General features: G+C 47.9%; 2 protein-coding genes across 3 annotated transcripts; one reads left to right on the top strand and one right to left on the bottom strand.

The window, feature by feature from the left end:
- Positions 1-260: 260 nt before the first annotated feature.
- On the top strand, positions 261-7,145 carry LOC104520689 (uncharacterized; the record flags this gene model as incomplete). The annotated part of the gene is made up of 10 exons (XM_029083607.1): positions 261-366; positions 855-977; positions 1,511-1,730; positions 2,712-2,735; positions 3,518-3,640; positions 4,119-4,306; positions 5,024-5,223; positions 5,548-5,639; positions 6,705-6,785; positions 6,931-7,145. Coding segments are annotated over 10 exons (1,372 nt in total), but the record flags the coding sequence as incomplete, so codon positions are not given.
- A 1,199-nt stretch (positions 7,146-8,344) lies between these two features.
- On the bottom strand, positions 8,345-14,942 carry GSTZ1 (glutathione S-transferase zeta 1). Of its 2 annotated transcripts, none has more exons than XM_010162443.1 (9): positions 14,917-14,942; positions 14,337-14,384; positions 13,529-13,552; positions 12,614-12,694; positions 12,013-12,138; positions 11,411-11,486; positions 10,547-10,599; positions 9,193-9,242; positions 8,345-8,556 (listed from the first exon to the last, which is right to left on the bottom strand). In XM_010162443.1, exons 1-9 carry the CDS (start codon positions 14,929-14,931, stop codon positions 8,430-8,432), a joined length of 600 nt encoding a protein of 199 aa, XP_010160745.1. In that variant the 5' UTR covers positions 14,932-14,942; the 3' UTR covers positions 8,345-8,429. The 2 variants fall into 2 exon arrangements, with proteins under 2 accessions (XP_010160745.1, XP_010160744.1); XM_010162442.1 differs by having other exon boundaries at positions 13,529-13,596; positions 14,333-14,384.
- Positions 14,943-15,690: the final 748 nt, after the last annotated feature.

Consider the following 15,690-nt stretch of genomic DNA (forward strand, 5'->3'; position numbering starts at 1 on the left):
TGGTGCTGCCAGGAGGGGTGTCCTGGAAAAGCGCCCTGCTCTGTGGTGGTGCTGGTTCTGCTGGTGTCCTCCCGAAGCTGCTCAGGCCTGCCGGTCCTTCACCGTGGTGTTTCTCTGTAGCAGTGCTTTCAGCTTCCTTTTGGCTGCTTTTGGGGTTGGATCTTTTCTGGCTCTGGGGTGTTAGCAGCTAGTGTGGGAGCAGGAATTTTTCCCTGGTCAGTGTCACTTATGGGCTGAAAACCCATGGTTCTCCTGTGTAGGTCTCTGGTGTGGGAAGGTGACTGGAGGGCAGATGTTTTCATGGCCTCATTGAAAGAGATGGACAGAGGCAACTCTGTGAAGCTTGTCCTGACTGTCAATGGACAGGTAAAAGAACTGACATCCTCCTTTCTTCCTACCCTGGGTTACAAATGTTGCCACTTCTGAGAACTTTCTCTCCCATCCTCTCCTTTTCCTTCTCTTTGCTACTCGAAGGCAGAGCTGCCTCACATGGATCTGGTAATGCACATCTCTGCTGAGCCCCAACCCTCTGTGATGCTCCAGGCCTATGCCCTGAACACAGCTTTGCCAGAACACCTCGTGCCACAGGAGATGGGCAGCAGAGAGCAGTTCAGTTCCAGTTCCGCTCTCTCCTGGGTCTATGGTACTTAACACAATTGTTTTACCTTGTGCTGAAGCCCCTCTCGGTGCCTGACTTTGCTTTTCTTTGTTTATTCTGTTGTGCTGGAGATGAAAGCTGGGCTATTCCCTTGCAGGGAATCTGTCCCTTGCAAGACATCTTTTTGCTCACCCTTTGTGGATGGAGGCCAGCACACTTGGTGTGTCCTTTTATCCTGTCACTCTTTCTGCTGCAGCTGCTCCGAGGTGTCTCCAGCAGTACGCCCGCCCGCCCCTTCCTCATCCCAGAGACCACCCAGTCACCAGTGCTCCCAGCAGATGATATGCCCCTTGGCCAGGACCTGGAGGATCCCACTGTGGTATGTGTATCCTGGAGCTTCCCTCTTGTTATTTCACCCTCTCCTTAGTATCTTCTCTGTCACTGGTAGCTGCTCAGTTGATGTCTAGTGGAAACATTTGCTGCCACTCTCTTACCAGAGACCTGGCTGAGCAAGCTTTGGAGCTGAAGATTTACTTGTGCTAAAAAAAGTGATAGTCTCCATTGAAATGCCTTTGGAAGGGCTGAATTTAACAGCCCTTGGTGGGTTCACTGGTCAGCCTGGTTACTCCTAGCACATGTGGCCTTTCTTCCTTTCCAGTTGCCTGGTGCTAGCTGTGCCCATCACACCCGCAGTCTGGACGTGGACCACTGGGCATACAGCAGCAGGTAGCTGCATCGCTCAGCATGTATTTGGCAGCTGGCCCTGTTGACGTGCTGGCCCTTAAGACTCAACGGGAAGATGAGCCTGAAAACAGTCACCACATGAAACTAATCTCTGGCTCAGTAACAGACAACTCACAGTAGCCTGAGGTCTTTTTCTTCAGGGCTGATTTGACTGGGACTCTGTCACAGGTTAAGAGTCAGAGCTCAGAAGTGACTTCTAGAGCATCCAGGCCTGGGAGGAAGGATGTCCACCCACCACTGAGGACCTTGATGGTACCCTGTGCCCTGAAGCCACCATCTGGCAAGGTGGAACCCAGTGAGGCCTGGAGGAAGAGTCCTGTCCACCCCAAGAAGCCCAGGAAAGTTTTGTTTGAACCCACAGCATCTGAGAGAGATCTCGATGAAGAAGGTAACTCTGGCAGTCTCCAGGTTTATTTTACAGGTCTTGTCTGAACAATCTGTCAATGCTGCTGGGCAACAACTTCCCAGTCCCTTTCTCTGTGTACCTCCAAGGCAAGATGGGCTTCTCTGTCTTAGCTTGCGAAATACGGAGAACTGCTCCTTAGTCCTGGATAAACTGCTTGATACATTTTGCCTATTGGGAAAAGGCCAGAACTAGAACATGGAAATAGAACATGGGATGCTCTTAGTGCTAACACTCTGTACCATAGCGTAATCCGCCTATCTCTTCATATGAATAAAAGTGCTTTATAAGTGAAGGCAAGTATCCTTAGCCTTGTTTCACAAAAGAGGAAATTGAGCCACAAGAAAGTTACCTGCTGTGACATTCTGTAACCTCTCCATTAGTCTGTTTGTTCCCCTACTAACAGCATACCACTTGGTCCACACAAGACATGGGTTATTATTAAAGTATAGAGAATATGGAAAGGAATATATGTCTAATAGTGAGAAGGCAGCTGCCAAGGGGTTTGGAAACAAAACCTTTAGCTTCTGGAGCATGAATTCCCAGTCACCTCCAGGGTGTGACTAAGTTTCTGTGTAAATGTTGGACAATAATGCAGTGGTCCCTATGTGAAGTGACGTTTTGGCACTTGGCTTGCTTCTCACAAAGGCAAATACAGCTCCATCATAAAGTTGCTTCCACTGTAGGCCGTGTGAGAAAGGAGGAAATGAGCTTCCATTAGAGGGGTAAAATGCAATGGTGAGAGCGTGATGGCAGTCAAAGGAAGTGTGCCCTGCTCATACCTGTCATTTCTTCTGATGAGACTTACTTCAGGATTCTTGGTCTTGCATCTTGTTTGTTGAAATGAGGTAGCTTTGTGCTGGAGGAAGGAAAACCAAAGGGCTCTTAAACCATGGAGCTGAGCACTTTCAGGGTATGTTTGCTGGTTTCTTTCTTTATGGGGTCATCTCTGTGTTTTCTCTGCAGATCTGGCGGTGGAGGAGTTGCATGGTGAGGATCTGGTTCCTAGACCCTGGTTTGTCTTTTCAGCCACTTGGTGATGCCATTCCCTTTAATGTCACAGGTCTCTGCCACTTCATCCTTTATCTCCCCACTGATCAAGAATAACAAGTAGGTTGTGTGTATATACTGTTCCTCCCCATGCAATTGCCCTCAGTATAGGTGCTTCCAGTACTGTCAGGCTCTCTAATACGCTTCTGTAGCCCCTCTGAATCTCAGGCACACCTCTTGGTGCATAGCCCTTTGAGGCAAAGGGTAAGATGTGGAATAGACTTTGATTAAAAACTATTTTTTAGCTTGCTCAGCCAACCACAGGGACCCGGGAGAGGAAAGGAGGAGGAACAGAGCAGTATGAGTATCTCTGGAAGCAGCTCCAGGCTTCTGATTGCTGTATTTTAGGCAATAGCCCTCCCTCACAAGGAGTAACACAGGGGGACAGCACAACTGGGATATCCCTTCTTGGGATGGATAATCAACGGGGGGCATTCAAGCCTGTCTGAAGTGGCAGCCTGTTTGCATCCTCCAGCCAGCCAGCCGCTTTGCTGGCTCCCTCTGCTAACAGTCTAGCCTGTTATAGCAATTATTCCCCAAAGCCAACAGTAAAGCTTCCTCAGGGAGCTGTCTCTTGCCACCCCAGAAGAAAGGGACCTGGGACCCTTGCCTTCCCATTTCTCTCCTCTGAGCCTTTAGCTGCCTTGTTCTCCCCACCAGGGAAGGGAACTGGGGGTGTCCTGTCTGACTCTGCTCACAGCCCTGTGCTCTCCCCTCTCCAGGCAGTCCCAGCCCACGGTGGTGCCATGCCATGTGTCTCAGTGACCTGGGGACAGCTGTTCTGATCGGTGGAGAAGGTGTTGATCAGCAGTCCTGCAAGGATGCACTCTGGAAGCTGGAAATTGGTGGTATGGGGTACTCAGGGGTCTGTGCTTGGTGGTGGGGGGGATAGCAAAGGTGTCACATCTCCTGTCATGGTCACCAGGCTGAGCTGACAGTGTGGGTTGCCATGAGAGGCTGTGCGGTTGTATGTGAGAGCCCTCCAGGAGCTAAGGTGTAAGTTCTGGAAAGAACTGTGTGAGTTTTAAGGAGTAAAAGCAACAGCCTTTGCAGTCTGTGTGTGATGACTGGTGGGAAAGTGTGAGATACAATTCCAGTGCCTTGCAGCTTTATGCACCTCACCGATCCTCTCTTCTACCTTACCATTCCCCACCTAGTTAGCGTTGCCTTCTTTATCAGTCCCCTCTAGCTCTGAATCAAAAGAGAAGAGGAGATGAAGGGATCAAGGTTTTCAGTAAAGATTTTATGACATATTCTTTAAAACTGGAGAAATTGAGAGCATTTTTGAACTCCCACACCATCTGTCTGGTGTTGCTCCCACAGACAGTGATTTCTGGCTTCCAGTGGGTTTCCAGCTACAAAACACCATGCCATTGTGCTTGCATGGTCACACAGCTACCTACGACCCAGACACCAAGCGTATCTACGTCTTTGGGGGCATAAGGGAGGACAAAGACTACAGCAGCATCTACATTCTGGACACAGTCACCTGGAAATGGCTCCTCGTGGCTGTAAGTACTGCAGCTCTTCCAAGACAGAAGCACAGGAGAGGGGCTGAACCGTATCCTTATTGCAGCAGTCTTGGTCTACTGTTGCTGCAGGTTGTCTGAGCTGCTCAGTTGTGACTGACAGATATAAGAAGGCTATGTTGAAAGGCCACAAGCTTGGCAGAAACCAGGAGCTGTGCCCACAATGAATGAAGCACGGTGAAACAATGGTTGCTGCAGACTGCTGTGTTTGATCGAGGTTGTGGGTGGGAGGTACTGTACAAGCAGCAGAGGGAAATGGCCTCTCATTTTATATGGCGCTGTTGAGAGCTGTGCTGGGTGCTCAGGTGAAGAGTTGGTCCTCTCAAATCAGTGACTGCTCTGAGCTCTTTAGTTGGTTGTCATGTCCTTGCAGAGGGCCCTGTCAGCAATGGATACTCTTCCTGACAAAGTCACAAGATGGCTTTTACAGAATAACCCTGGATGAGATCTTTCTGTTCTCTGTAATCTTCTGAGGAAGCTGGGGTAGGAGGTTGACTTCCTTCTCTCATCAGAGCATTCTGGTAGAGCAGAGTATGCAAAGGATGTACTATCTGCTTGTTTGGCAAAGATCTGGCTGGGGAGCCAATAAAGTGAAAATTGAGACTTGTCAAACTCGCTGTATGATGTGGGTCCCTTTCCTATGGGTCATGCAGCAAATAAGGCACTTCTCGTAACAAAAGTATGTTGAACTTTTTCCAGGCTAAAGGGAGGCTGCCAGTGCTCACCTACCACAGTGCAACTATCTACCGCAAGGAGCTCTTTGTTTTTGGAGGGACTTTCCCCAAAAAGGCATCACTGGCAGTTGGACCCTGCAGCAATGTTCTCTATGTCTTCAATCCAGAACATGAAATTTGGTACCAGCCCATCTCAGAAGGGGAGAAGCCTCTGCCTAGGCTTGGGTGAGAGTGCTCTTATTCCAGCCCTCCAAAATAGAGCAGGAAACCTCTGCTCACTCTCCCTCCCACCTCAGTGTAATTTCCTAAACATTAGGCCATTGTCCTCTACCGTATGCTCCTTAATACTGGGCTATGATTTGAGCAATGTGACTCCCAGCACCTCCTGTTGTGAATCCTGATGGGATTCTGTCCTTGGGCTGCAGTGGCTGGGAGTAGAGGCAGGTGTAGCCTGAAGCTGTGGCAACCCAATAGCAGAAGCCAAGGCTGAAATGTCAGTTTGGGATCTTGGCTGAAGATACTTGGTTCACTTGCTGCTTCTCTTCCCAGGCATTCAGCTACTCTCCTGAAGAACAAGCTGCTGATTTTTGGGGGTCGGAGGGCTTCTCTCTACCTCAGTGACATGCACATCCTGGACCTGGGTAAGAAAGCCTGTGCCAGGTGGATGCCTTGGGAAGATCTGTTCTAAGGCAGGGAGTGGGGAATGTGGCATGCTCAATGGGAAGGCAGCATTAATGTTATAAAAACCCCTGACTAGGCAATGGAGATGGGAAACTATGGGGTAAAAAAACTCTTTCTGGGGTAAGAGGCAAGGGAATGGGGAAAAATGAGACCACTTTTTTGGAAGAAGCTGGGTAACAGAGAATGCAGGTTGCTGATGTGGCAGAGTATGGAAGTTTTGGGCTAGTTATGAGGCTGAGATTTTTGGACATTTCACCTGCCTTTCCCCTGGCTGTCAGGTTTCATGGAGTACACACGAGTCCCCCTCCTCGCTGGACAGCCTTCCGCACGCTGGTAAGATCCTGTTGCAGAGCCAGCAGCCATCTTCTTCCTCTGTCCTTCCTCTTTGAAGCTGGGTTTGAACAGTGCTTGTGATCAGACCCAGCTGCATATCTCATACAGTGGATGGCTCCTCTGCTGTGGCACCAGAAATTCCTGTGCTGTCCTAGCTGGTGCCTGTCAGGTGGGGGTGGTACAGACCCCTTAGTCTCCCTGGAAATCGGCCTCTCAGGCTCAGGGAAGTTTTCTGCCATGTGCTGATGAACTGTATTGCCTGCTGTTTGGTCTCCACAGTACCTGGAGTACAGCAGACACACAGAGAGGGAGAAACTCTTGTGCCAGGACTATGCTGTTCCTAAAGGGACCCTATTGCCCACTAGAACAATAACCTAAGTCAGACTAAAGCCCAGCTAGCCTGCTGTCTCACTCCACAGAGCAAAACAGAAGAGTTTTGATAGCTCCTCTGAGATACTGAGGTGCTTTTCAGGCCTCATTATGGCCTGACCTGCAGAGGCAGACAGACAGCTCAGTTATTCATCACGTCAGGGCAGAAGTGAAGCAGAAGTTAACTTCCATTCTGTAGGTTAAGCCCCCAGCCTCCTGCTGGTCTGCCCACCCCTGCCCATTGCTGGCTGGGGCAACCCCAGCAGGTTTGGCTGTAGTCACCTTTTGGCTTTACTTTGGTCACAGTTTTCACGCAGCTCTAGCTGTGTCGGACCAAAAGGTTCTGATCAGTGGAGGCTGCAATGCCAAGGGAGCCCTGCAGGATGCCTTTGTCTTCCACCTAGGTGAGTGACTCTCCCTCATGGTTTCCATAGCTGAAGGTGACTGCTGGGCTGCAGTGGTGTTTCTGAACACCTAGTCTGGTCCATTTGTTTCATCCTGTGCACTAGGAGTGGGTTTGTCAGCACTGATAGCCACTTTCTACTTCAGATACTCTATCATGGAGCACGGTGATCCACCACGACCTCTGCTCTGTGCCCCGAGCTGGCCACACATTGCTTGACCTGATGCCTGCCCACCTGATGGATGTGAACAAGGAGAACAAAGAGGAGCGTGACTGGCACACGGTGTTGGTCTTTGGGGGCTCCAACTGTGCTGGGACCTTTTACAACAGCACAGTCAAGATCCAGCTGGACCTAGGATAATGCACAATACTCAGAATGAGCCTGGAAGAGCAAGGGCTCTTCACCAGCCTCAGTACAGACATGGATGGCAATAAATGAGTCCAAGCAGTGTGACAGTCCAAGTATCTACCTGTAGGTGAATGCCACCTTGACCCAAGAGATCCTGGGTTTGTAAAGGCTTTCTGAAGGCCACAGGTGTTGCCCCTTTGGGCAGCTGATATATAGCTTCATTTCCCTGGCTCAGTACTTGGGCTTAGGTGCCAAAACATTCAGTGGGATCTGGGCTAAGCCTGCACAGCAACACAGTCATGGGCTTATGAGTTTCCCTTCTTGCCCTACAGATTTCTGGGCTGGAATTCTCAGGGTTCTTTCATCTCTGAAGGTGACTCAGGTATTGTATTTCATTTGAGATGAGTGGAACAGGATTTACTCCTGCTGCTTGGAAGTGAAAATACAGGCATGGTTCTGGTTTGTAGAGAATCTGGGTTGGGATTCCCTTGGGAAATAGTCTGCAGCTGAGGACTGGGAAAACACCTAGAGTGGTGTCTGAGGACAGGAAGAGGAAGAGAACGCCATCATTTTCAGTGTATGGGAATGAGCTGGTTGTGTCTTGCTGACCATGGCACAACCACCTAGCTTTGCTCTAGACAGAACTTTATTATAAATTCTGCAAGACTGCTGCTAGACATAAGGAAGAGGCACAAACCAGCTGTCCCGGGTAGTAGTTCTCTTGTCATTGCAAGGGGTGGCAGAGTTGCTGACTATTGTCTCTTGAAAGACCCGTGGCACCCAACAAGGGTTGGGATTAAGCTGTCTTCTGTCGGACACTAGCTCTTACTGTTTATATCCATGGCTCTGATAATTATGCCATAGCTCTGAGGCAGCTCCAGGGACAAGCAGGCCTGCTAATTAGTAGCACACTGGGTACACTGGTTCCTTGATGCTCTATCTGTAGGTGGTAGAAAGAAGCCCCTGTGAGGAGTCCAGAATTGGCTCAATGTCTCAGTTGTTTGTGGCCACATTCCCCAACCCAAAGCCATACAAAGTGGACTTCTGATAATTATGGATGCTTCTGCTTTAATCTGCTTCATGGGGATACATCAGATAGAAAAAAACATAGCAGTAGCTGCAAGTTTTCCAGTACAGTCATAGCTCCTGTAAGTCATCCAGGCTACTTCCAGGTCCTCTGTCCTTCCCATCTACAGGAAAGTGAGACAATATCCTGCTGTCACTGAAGTCCTACTCAAGCTGTACCTGCTGTCCTCTTTGACTCTCCAGTTTATTTGATTTACTGAGTAGAAGGCTTCAAGCTCGCAACTCTGCAGGAGTATCTGGCTGCTGGGATGGGTGGCTTACTTTGAATGCCTCTAACTCCAGGAGAGCTTTGTTTATTCTGGTTATTGTGGGATATGGACCCATGTCCACTTTGAATCTGAAAAAGGAAAAGAATTTGTGAGGTACTCTTGAGTCAGACAGCCAGTGCAACAGTGAGCAGAAGGGCAGAGCAGCGTGCTATGCCTGCCCAGTATGGGAGAATCTCACAGCCTGGGGTACTTTTGCATTAAGAGAAAAGGTTCATCCTTGTAGGTTTAAAAACAAATGCTAGAGAAAAGGTTAGTTCTTCTGTTGTTGCTGGGCTTTTATATAGTGTGCAGCACAGGGTAAGAAGGCACTGTGCTTTTCCTGGGAATCATATAGCCACTACTTGCATAGGTTTAAGGATTTCAACAAACATAGATTAATCTTTTCCCCCATGTGCAATGTAAATATAGGGAAAATAGGGAGAGAGGACGTGGAGTGTGGGCAACCTTAGCTTTTCTAAGGACATAGATCAGGTTTCCTCCAGGGGCTTCTGAGAAGAAAGCCCAGCTCCTTATTTCCAAGAGCTTCCAAAAGAGATGGTATTTGTGAAATTGGAAAATGAGTACAAAGAGGAATCCATAACTGGATAGGGAAACAGGAGGGATGCTTTCCTAAAAGGCACAAGGAGCAGCAGCAAGTAAGCTCTGACAACCCAACACAAGGAGGAGGTGCCCTTGCAGAGCACCTCAAGCTTAGCCTTAATTACCTTTCAGCATTGTAAACTTGAGGCACCAGGCACAGATCAGCCATGGAAACCTGCAAATGTAGCAGAAAAAGGGTAAGAGCTCAGAGCCTTACCCTTTTTCTCAGAGCCTGTCCCATCATCCTTCACTGTGGTGGCAGGCTTGGACAGCAGGATTGAAATTATTTTATCAGCTAGTACAGAGGAGTTGTGACAACAATCCCGTTCTTTAATCCAGCATAAATAATATGACAACTGTACAAGGAAAGGAACTTCATAGGAGTCACTAGTAGAAGAAGCCATCAGCCTTTAGGGAGCTTCATATTTACCAGCTGATCACCATGACCTTAAGGACACAGTGCTTCTATGATAACTGCCTCTGAGCAAACAAGTCTCCTGGCAAACTGCAGAGGGAGGTGATGGAGGGAGGGGGAGTTTATGTGGCTGGGAAAATTTGAGTAAATTTTGCTTGTTTGCATTGCAGGAGTATCAAGCAGCTCCTGCCAATGTCAAGACCTGGTATGTGATAGGGCCTCTGCACACAGGCTCAGGGACTTGCAATCTGAAACGGAGACTCAAGGACAATACAGCTACCTGCCTGTCTGCACAGAGGCAGCTGCTCCCACCCATCTTCCCAGGCCACAAAGCTATGGGTGCCTTTCAGAGTGCACGGTGTTCTTGTAACTAGCCTTTGCCCACTCAGGGTTCCGGTTCCATAAAGCTCCTACTGGACAATCCTCTGCATCACAGGAACCTTCCTTTTTTTTCCAGGCTTTTATAGGAAAGGTCCAACTGCCTGCCAAACAGGACTACTAAACAGAAGAGGCCTGAGTGGCCTCTAGCTTGGTAAGGGTCAGAACAGCTTGTATGTGAGCTCTCTGAAATCTCTTCATCCCATTTTAACATGGACTGAGCAGAAAAACACAATACCACTTGGTTAAAGGTTCCACAGAGCAGAGCTAAGAACTGAACCTGTGTTTCCTGAGCCAAGTATTGCCCCTATATCAGAACACTTTGAACTCCAAATCTCTTAAAGATTAAATATAATTTAATGTATATATAATATATATATATATTAAATTGAATATATTTATATATTCCACATGCTGCAGTAGCAACCAGATCCTAGATATAGCTGCAGAAGCTGGACATCAACAGGTTATAGGCAGGGACAAGTAATCATCTCCGTAACTATTTGCAAGTCAGTAATTGCCTAAGTAGGATCCATGCAGCCGTTCTTATGGTGAAGGCACTGCTTGTAACTCCAGGCACAGGGTGGGATTGTGCTGTGTCTCCACAACTAATTTCCTTTCCTATTTTATAGAATATACTAGGGTTTTCAGTCCTCCAATATTACATAACACTCTCAGATACTTACTTCATCCCCCATGCAGTAGCGCCCAGCAGTGTGCTGCAGAATCTGCTCCAGTGCTGCCAAGAGAGGTGGTACACTGGAGTGAGGCATTGGAAACTCATTTGAAAGGGACACCAAAGACTTCCTAGACTGGGAATTATGAACAAAGGCATTTTGACCCTGAGCTGAATATGAGAAAGGAGCAATTTGGGACAGAATCTCTAAGGAACAGAAATCTTACAATGGCATAGTTATACAAGTCTTTAGGGTCCTTTAGCCCTTTGGGACTCAGGCTGGTTTCGGCAATTCACCTGAAATACTAAGAGGACAATGTAGAAACATGTGAGAGTGGGAAGGAGAAAAATGCAAAGGTCCAGTCAGCTTGTGTCTGTCCAGAAGTGAAGATAAGCCTACTATTCCAGCACATGGGGGAAAGGGTTTTGAGGAAACAAAAAGCACTGTATTTCTCCCAGGGAGGTAAAGAAATACTCTGCTACTTGCTAGAGTCTATGGGAGTTTGCTGTCAAATGTATTTTGTCTGATGACAAAAGCGTATCAATATAGACTGATAGAAGTTTAAAGCAAAAGGCACTAGTTTGGGAGCAGCTGGGTGGAAAGAAGTGCTGTCAGCCCTCATGCATGAGGGTTAATCAACTGCTGCAGTGTACAGGATGCCCTCAGGCTTTCCCTCTTCTATGCACAGCAGTGGAAGTGCACTGTGTACAGTACATTTCCTCTGAGACCCTGGAGTGCTACCAACAGGGCAGGACCCCAACCCACCAGCCTAGGGAGATCTGTTGTTCTGCTTGAGGAGAAAAGTAGGACCCCAGTGGCACAGAGTTTTGAAAGGTCAGTTGAAGTGCTGATCATTTGGGATGTGGGACACACCTTGGAAGCCAGACGTGATGCAGTTCTGAGCCCATTCCATTTTTTTCTCCCCCATTTGTTTCAGGATGCTCAGGTTCTGTGAAGGCAAGTGATCTCCAGGTTAGATTGACTGCCGCTGGCTGGATCTTACCCACTACCTCATCCAGTGGAGGAGAGGGTGCCAAGCCTGAACCCCCAGCCTGAGTTCAGCCTGCTGGGTCACCCCTGACCTAGCCCTCACTGAACCACGCACCCTGCTGTATCTCTCTCCTGGGACTGTCCTTCTGTAACAGCTACCAGGTTTTGCCTTTCCCTCTGCCCTTTGGGTTACTCAGTTGTTGTCTTCCTAAAACATACCAGACCCTGCAGTGAAACTGCATGGGTTCAGCTGTTTCTGGAAACAACCCTGGGCTGCTATAGGATTTTCTTTGTAGGAAATACTGTATTGCTGCCATTGGCAGACAGGAAGAGGCTAAGCAGAGATTTCATTTGCTAACACACAGTCTTAAAGTCTGTCACTCTATTGGCTGTCAGCAACTTAAAAAGACTGAACTTTTCAGAGATACAAACTCCTGGAAACCCATCCTGGTTTTCTCATTTGCATGGATATTACAAGGCAATACCTGAAGTGGCTGAATGCCAGAAACAATGTGATCTGTGATCATTCTGACTTGGGCTCTCTTCTTTGGATCTTGGGGCAGGAGCCTGGGGTTAGGACGAGTGTCTTCTAGGTAATGAATTATAGCTAGCTGTAATGAACAAAGAGATAAGGGGATGTTATTGGAGAGACAAGGAAAAGTTCACATCCTGAACATACAGAAAAGGGGAGCTGATCCAAGAGAATAGAACAGCTTTTGAATGAAGTTTGTTACCAATCCAAGCAACAGAGTATCCCCTTCCATGCCTGCTTGGAACCTTGTTGTCATTTAGCCCATTTGTAATTTCAGGCAAACCCTGGCACAGCCATGTAAATCAGACTACGAAGTGTTCAGTGAAAGGTGGAGTGACGAACCAAAGCTGAACTGACCATAACTCCTTGACAGCAGTTTCCCAGCAGAGGCTATGTGCTATTTCTGCCCCAAAGTGAGACTGTTTATCATAAATGCCATCTCTTTTCTAATGCACAGATGAGAGCTCTGGGGGAAGAGATGGGGCAAAGCCATTCCCTCCAGACTGGCAGCAGGCTGGAGTGAGTGCTTAACAGGGATGTGGCTGGTAACTCACCGACTGAGAAAGGGTGATGCCATCAATTTTCAAGGCTGGGACTTGGTGCATTGGATTCACTGCCTTGAATTCAGCAGAAAACTGTGGAAACAAACCTGGGATTACTCTCTTGCAACAAGAAATTCTTCTTCCTTGTTTTCTTCCCCTAGGACCCAGTTACCAAATTATTTTATTTTTTCACCTGGCTTTTCCCTCTACCTCAGTACTAATATTTGCAGTAAGTTATGCCGAACTATTAGCCTACAGCAAGCTCTCACTGGGGCTCAGGGATCACTACATCCAAGGCCAGACTGCCTTACTTCTTGATAAACCATCAAGACAAAGCCCGGGATGGGTAGTACTGCAGCAGCATCGCTATTACTGTTCTAGTTCTCCAACTCTGTCTTAGCCCATACTGGCAGATGGAGCCACTACTAGGTGCACAACTCCCACCTAAGGCCCCCTGAACAAATCTTCAGTGAAGATCTCTTCTGGCAACCCACCCCTTCCTCCAGCAGGCCCTTTGCAGCCCCTTGCTATATCATTTAGCATCTTTTGGACACACCACCACATCCACACACACTTTCTGGTGTTAACTGAGTGAGGTTGAACCTGTGTTTAAACTGCAGTGCAGCTTCTCTGAAGTCTGTGTACCAGACATGTTCAGTTATATCACGCTAACCAGGAGCAAAAGATCTTCATCCTTATGAAATTCAGTCACAGATGTTTAAGAGAGGATAAGACCTTTAGTCTCCTGTAGTCATTTCCCTCTATCCTGCATGCCAGGGAATACGAGTTTAAAGCAACTATTAATTACAGAGAAATAGTGAGGAATTCAGTGACTTTGCCTGTGAAGTTTCTAGTACTGATCCCAATTCTCCTAATAATCCCAAAGTTCAGTAGCCCTGGAGAGAGCAATGGTAGCTGTACCCTTACCTGCTGTCCCCCATCCTTCAGGAGGTTCACTGGCACCACGTCATAAGCAATCCCTTTCAGAGCCAGTGCTAGGGAGAACAGAGTGTACAGCTTCAGACAGGCACAGGGAGACCAGATTCATTGCTAGTGGGCTCAGGGAAACGTTGCCATCTCAATTTGAAAAAAAGAATGGCTTTAAAACCAAAAAAGACCCTATCCCTCAAGAAAGGTGGCCTTAGTTGACCGAGAAGATAGTGCTCTGGCAAAAAAAGGATGAAAGCACTACAGATCATCCTGGCCAAAACATTGCATTATTCAAAATAAGCTTTGCCACTTGCAGCACAGCCCCTCCTGACAGGGCTTATACAGGGCAGGGGAGCCTGTGCTCACCTGAAAATCTTTGCTTAAGACTCTCTCAGTCCAAGTAGGGACCATTTCCAAGATGGGAATGCTTAGCTCTGCTTAGCTCTCAAGACCTGGGCAGACCAGAGTCTGAGGCAGTAAGGGTGTAGAAACAGAGTGTAGGGTCCTTCCGGATAATGTGAAAGAAACAGCCACTGGCATCACGTCAGCTTTACAAAGGGAGTAATTCCTTCTGACAGGTAGCTGCAGGCTGAGTGAAGCCCTCCTGTCTGTTCCTCTCCCCTCAGCTCCATGTAGGCTGTGGTATTCCCTTCCCTCCCACTCCAGAGAAGGGAGGAGGGGGGGGAATTCCTCACTGTTCCAGGATCATGTTTGCTGATTTCTCTCTCTTAATAAGTGACTAATTAACTGGCTTAGTGAAGGAGAGGAGACAATAAAACAGAGATCAGCACTGGAACTTACCAATTCTCACTCTCCAAGAGCAGGAACTTCGGAAATAGCTATAAAGTATCGGCTGAGAAAAGAAAGACAGATAAAGTGGTTATATGGTGGAAACACCAGAGTATTGTAAGGAGAACAATGCATGAACAGAAAGCACTTCAGGAACTGTAAGACAGGACAAAGCAAGGTTTCAGGGAGAGGGCTCCTTTCTGAAAGTGACAGTTCCTGTTTTGGGTACATCAAAGACGGGTAGTGTCACTGTCTTTCACGCTGGCCCTCTGAATATTTAGTTTCACCTGATGTTTCCAGCAATGCAGAAGTGACCTTAAAATTATCCCCTACAAAGCTTCCCTCTTTGTCCCTATCAGCTACTGCTAACTTTTATCCCATCTTGGATTTTTTAAAGCAAATTCCCCATTGATTATGCCAAGCACCTGCACTGGGTATTTGTGTGGCATGAAATGGCTTTTCCAGCCATGCAGGGCAGGGCAAAGCTTCTTTCCAAATAAGAGCTGCTGTTGTTCCAGATGAATGACAAGTTCTGTACCTGAACTCCAGCACTGAGGCAGCTTTCATGGACCCTTCCACCCCGTCCAAGCTCTCACCTTTTCAGATGCCATGGTCAGTGTGTGCAATCTACTCCAGGAAATAAAAACAACCTCTTCACTTTCTCTTTTAACTCAGCTGGGATGGGGGAAGGCTTCTCTCCTAAAGCCAATGAGAAAAGGACTATGCCCCTGAATCTGTGCCCAGGGCATGGAAACCAGCCACTCAGATTCAATCCTGAGTGACTGCAGTGAGCCGCATCCGTGTCCCCACGTGCTGTGCTGCAGCCCCAGCCCTGACAGCTGAACCACTAACCAGCTTTGAGGTTGGAAGCGCATTTAGGAACCATCCTTACTTCTCTAGCTTTTTGTCCAGAAATAAATATCTGGAGAGCCTGCCAGGCTCTCAGCATTTGCTAATGCAGAAAGATAGCCCTGGGGAACAAACCAAGGAAACTGAAGCCACGTGCAGAATTCCTGTTTCAGTAGGGAATGACTGCCAGCTCCCTGAACAGGGGCTGCCTTTGCAGGGACGTCCCTCAGGGTCCTCCTGTAGCCTTCCTCAGTGCTGAGGGTTTTCTACGTTGCATGCCCAGGAGAGGCTGCTGCTCTGCTCCTGGGCCAACTTTGTGCAAAATATGAAGCTCACTTTTTTGTGTTAGTCTTTTCTTTCCATGCAGGAAATTGGTACTCATGTATGTCTCTAAATAAACCTGCAATCATGTCTCTCCTTCCTTCCACAGATCCCATGGCATGCCAAGGATCTCTGTCTCCACCCTCTCAAAATGCATAGAAATTATATGAGAGACTGACAGCAAGGCAGAAGAAGGCAGG

This window comes from Antrostomus carolinensis, unplaced genomic scaffold (assembly GCF_000700745.2).
Source record: "Antrostomus carolinensis isolate BGI_N321 unplaced genomic scaffold, ASM70074v2 scaffold45922, whole genome shotgun sequence".
Lineage (NCBI taxonomy): Eukaryota > Metazoa > Chordata > Aves > Caprimulgiformes > Caprimulgidae > Antrostomus > Antrostomus carolinensis.

Coding starts and splice junctions, on each gene's coding strand:
- GSTZ1 (XM_010162442.1), bottom strand. Junction 12,139..12,613: donor GCATCACCCTTTCTCAGTCG/GTGAGTTACCAG, acceptor TGTTCATTACAG/CTAGCTATAATTCATTACCT. Junction 8,557..9,192: donor CAAGTTTACAATGCTGAAAG/GTAATTAAGGCT, acceptor TTCCTTTTTCAG/ATTCAAAGTGGACATGGGTC.